Source organism: Etheostoma spectabile, chromosome 15, assembly GCF_008692095.1.
Source record: "Etheostoma spectabile isolate EspeVRDwgs_2016 chromosome 15, UIUC_Espe_1.0, whole genome shotgun sequence".
Lineage (NCBI taxonomy): Eukaryota > Metazoa > Chordata > Actinopteri > Perciformes > Percidae > Etheostoma > Etheostoma spectabile.
The window spans coordinates 20,628,454-20,631,237 of record NC_045747.1 but is presented as its reverse complement, the minus strand read 5'-3'; the positions used below and the strand labels follow the sequence as shown (position 1 = coordinate 20,631,237).

At 41.7% G+C, this 2,784-nt stretch overlaps 1 protein-coding gene across 2 annotated transcripts in view; it reads right to left on the bottom strand.

Moving 5' to 3' along the window:
- Positions 1 to 155: 155 nt before the first annotated feature.
- fus (FUS RNA binding protein) overlaps positions 156 to 2,784 on the bottom strand; it is a 21,524-nt gene continuing 18,895 nt past the window's right edge. For both annotated transcript variants that reach the window (XM_032537126.1, XM_032537127.1), the window contains one exon: positions 156 to 709. In XM_032537126.1, coding sequence (XP_032393017.1) covers positions 670 to 709 — 40 coding nt within the window. In that variant the 3' untranslated portion in view covers positions 156 to 669. The remainder of the gene's footprint in view (positions 710 to 2,784) is intronic.

Sequence of the window (2,784 nt, the reverse complement as noted above, 5' to 3'; positions counted from 1 at the left end):
CCCCTTTGTCCTTACATTGCAGGGATAAAGCCTGTCCCTCCCCTCTCACTATCGCCACTATTGGAGATGTTGCCACAACGCAGTGGAGATAGCAAAACTAACTTCATCTGGATGAATGTTGTTATCTAGCAACAATTCTATGAGAATTACTGTACTGTTTTTTTTTTTGTAAAGCCCTTTGATATGACATAATGTGATTCTAGGTTAAGATTTTAGCTTAAGTTAGCTGCAGCTGTGGGCCTTTGGCTACGGTTACCAGGATGCTAAACTTTTAGCGACTCTTCTTTTTTTTCCATGGGTTAAATATTTCTAAAGCCTGAAAACAAAGCATGGAAGTCCAGTTTTTCTCAGAACATTTGTATTACAAAATGTGATGAAAGATTTTTATAGCGTTTTTGACACAAAAAAATACATCCTACCCCAAATTTGAGTTGTAGAGATGTGTGCAACGAGATTGAAATCTGAGCAGAAGAAGGAACTGTGGATGGACGTCAACGAGTCACATGAACAAGAGCCAACACAAAAACAGGAATAGTCACATTTTTCCACACACTGAATGTAAAGGGTCAAAAATAAGAGAGTAAAATAAAAAGGTGGAAGGACAGGGGACACACAATGGTCTTTCTACGGGAGGTGGGACAGTAGAGACTTTGTCCTATGGAGGACGATCTAGTAGGGGCGGCCCCGCCGCTCCTGTCTGTGGTCGCCCCTGTAAATAGATTACATTATCAGCCTCCAACCAATGAACAACTACAGGGTGAACAGGGGTGTGTGTCTGTGTGTGTGCCTGTGTGTGTGCGTCTGTGTGTGTATGTGTGTGTGTGTGTGTGTGTGTGTGTGTGTGTGAGAATGTGTGAGAATGTGTAGTGTTTGTGTGTGTGTGTGTGTGTGTTGTGTTGTGTGTGTGTGTGTGTTGTGTGTGTGTGTGTGGTGTGTGTGTGTGTGTGTGGTGTGTGTGTGTGCAAGCTTGTTCTACACATAACAATGCAGAAACTTCAGAAACATGGGACTCTAAACCTCCTCCCTGATGGCAGGATCTGGCACTCAGCGTGTTTACCAGGGAATTGGTACTGAAAAGACATTAACTTTGGTAGACACCCAGTTCTTTTGTCTGTTTTAGACCAATGTGGACAAGATGAACAATTACACACACCAAAAACTGTTTATTATGCAAATGGACGGGAGTATAAAAAACACCCATCCTTTAATAATGTGGTTGTTGCCAAAGTATGCTTTACAGTCCCTGACAAGTCTTGTCGCTTATCTATTTTGTAAAACACCTGCTATTAACCTGACTTTTAATTAATCAATTGGTGTAAGAAATAGCTCATATGAAAAGCTAAACCCTCCCAAATGTTTTCAATGCACTGAAATAAATTACTTTCACAAAAAAAGATTTATTATTTAAACAAGACAGAAAGGTCAAATTTTGGCAAGACAAAAGTTTTGTCGCCTATACATAAATTGAACAAATTTACTACAAATACTAAAATAGTCAGCAAACTAAATAGTGGTGCTGTGAGTTCAAATTTATATCTTGTATGACTTCCATGCTTGAAGGACTGCATCCATGCGGTTTGGCAAGGATTCATACAATGTATTGATGAAGTCACAGAATAGCTAGGAAAGCAGTCCTGCTGCCTCCCAGAGTTCATCAATATTTTTTGGTTTGGTCTTCCATGCTTCCTTTTTCATCCTACTCCACATATGCTCCATGATGTTCATGTCTGGTGACTGGGCCGGCCAATCCTGGAGCATCTTGATCTTCTTCGCCTTGAGGAACTTTGAAGTGGAGATGGAAGTATGCGATGGAGCACTATCCTGCTGCAGAATTTGGCCTCTTTTATGGTTGGAATATAAGAGGTAGCTAAGATTTCTTGGTATTTGAGACTATTGATGTTGCCTTCCACCCTGCAGATCTCTCGCACACCCCCATACTGGATGTAACCCCAGACCATGATTTTTCCGCCACCAAACTTCACTGTTTTCTGGGTGAATCTTGGATTCATGCGGGCTCCAGTAGGTCTCCTGCAAAATTTGCGGCAACTGTGGTGTAATTCAACAGAAGATTCATCTGAAAAATCCACTTTCTTCCACTTCTCCAGCGTCCATCCTTTTAGCAGGCTGTGGGCCTTGGCAAATGCCACACAGTTTTTCAATTGTCTTTTTTTTAGTGCTGCTTCTGGGCACTGATTCGACCATGGAGGCCATTTCGAGACAGAATCAACAAACCGTTCTGGTTGACACAGGGACTTCAGGGACCAGGTCTGGTGGAGCTCTGCTGCAGTGGGAAATGGGCTGGCCTTGGATTTTCGAGCCAACAAACGGTCCTCTCTCGAGCATTTGTCTTGCGGGTCCTGCCTGACCTGGGCTTGTCAAAAACATCTCCAGTGTCTTCAAATGTTTTTTTAATCCTCTATACTTGACGCTGAGACACTTTGAAGGTGTCTGCCACATCAGCAGTGGATCTGGTCTTCAGCCTCTTGATAATCAAAAAACTTTAGTCTCAGGGTGAATCTTAGGCATGTTTGCAAGGTCTAGTTGCAGTTGATGAAGGTCTAGTGTACTGGGGTTGTTTTTTATACACACCTGAGACCTAATTGATCCATTAGTCACAGGTGAAGCTCATATGACAAGGCGACAACACTTATGTCTTTGCAAAAATTGACTCAAAGGGCTTTACCAAGCTGTGAATATTAGAATACGTTTTGACAGTTTTCTTTTCTCAGCTGTTGGGATTAAAATGAGCTATTTCTTGTAAATAAATCTTGATTAGAAATATAT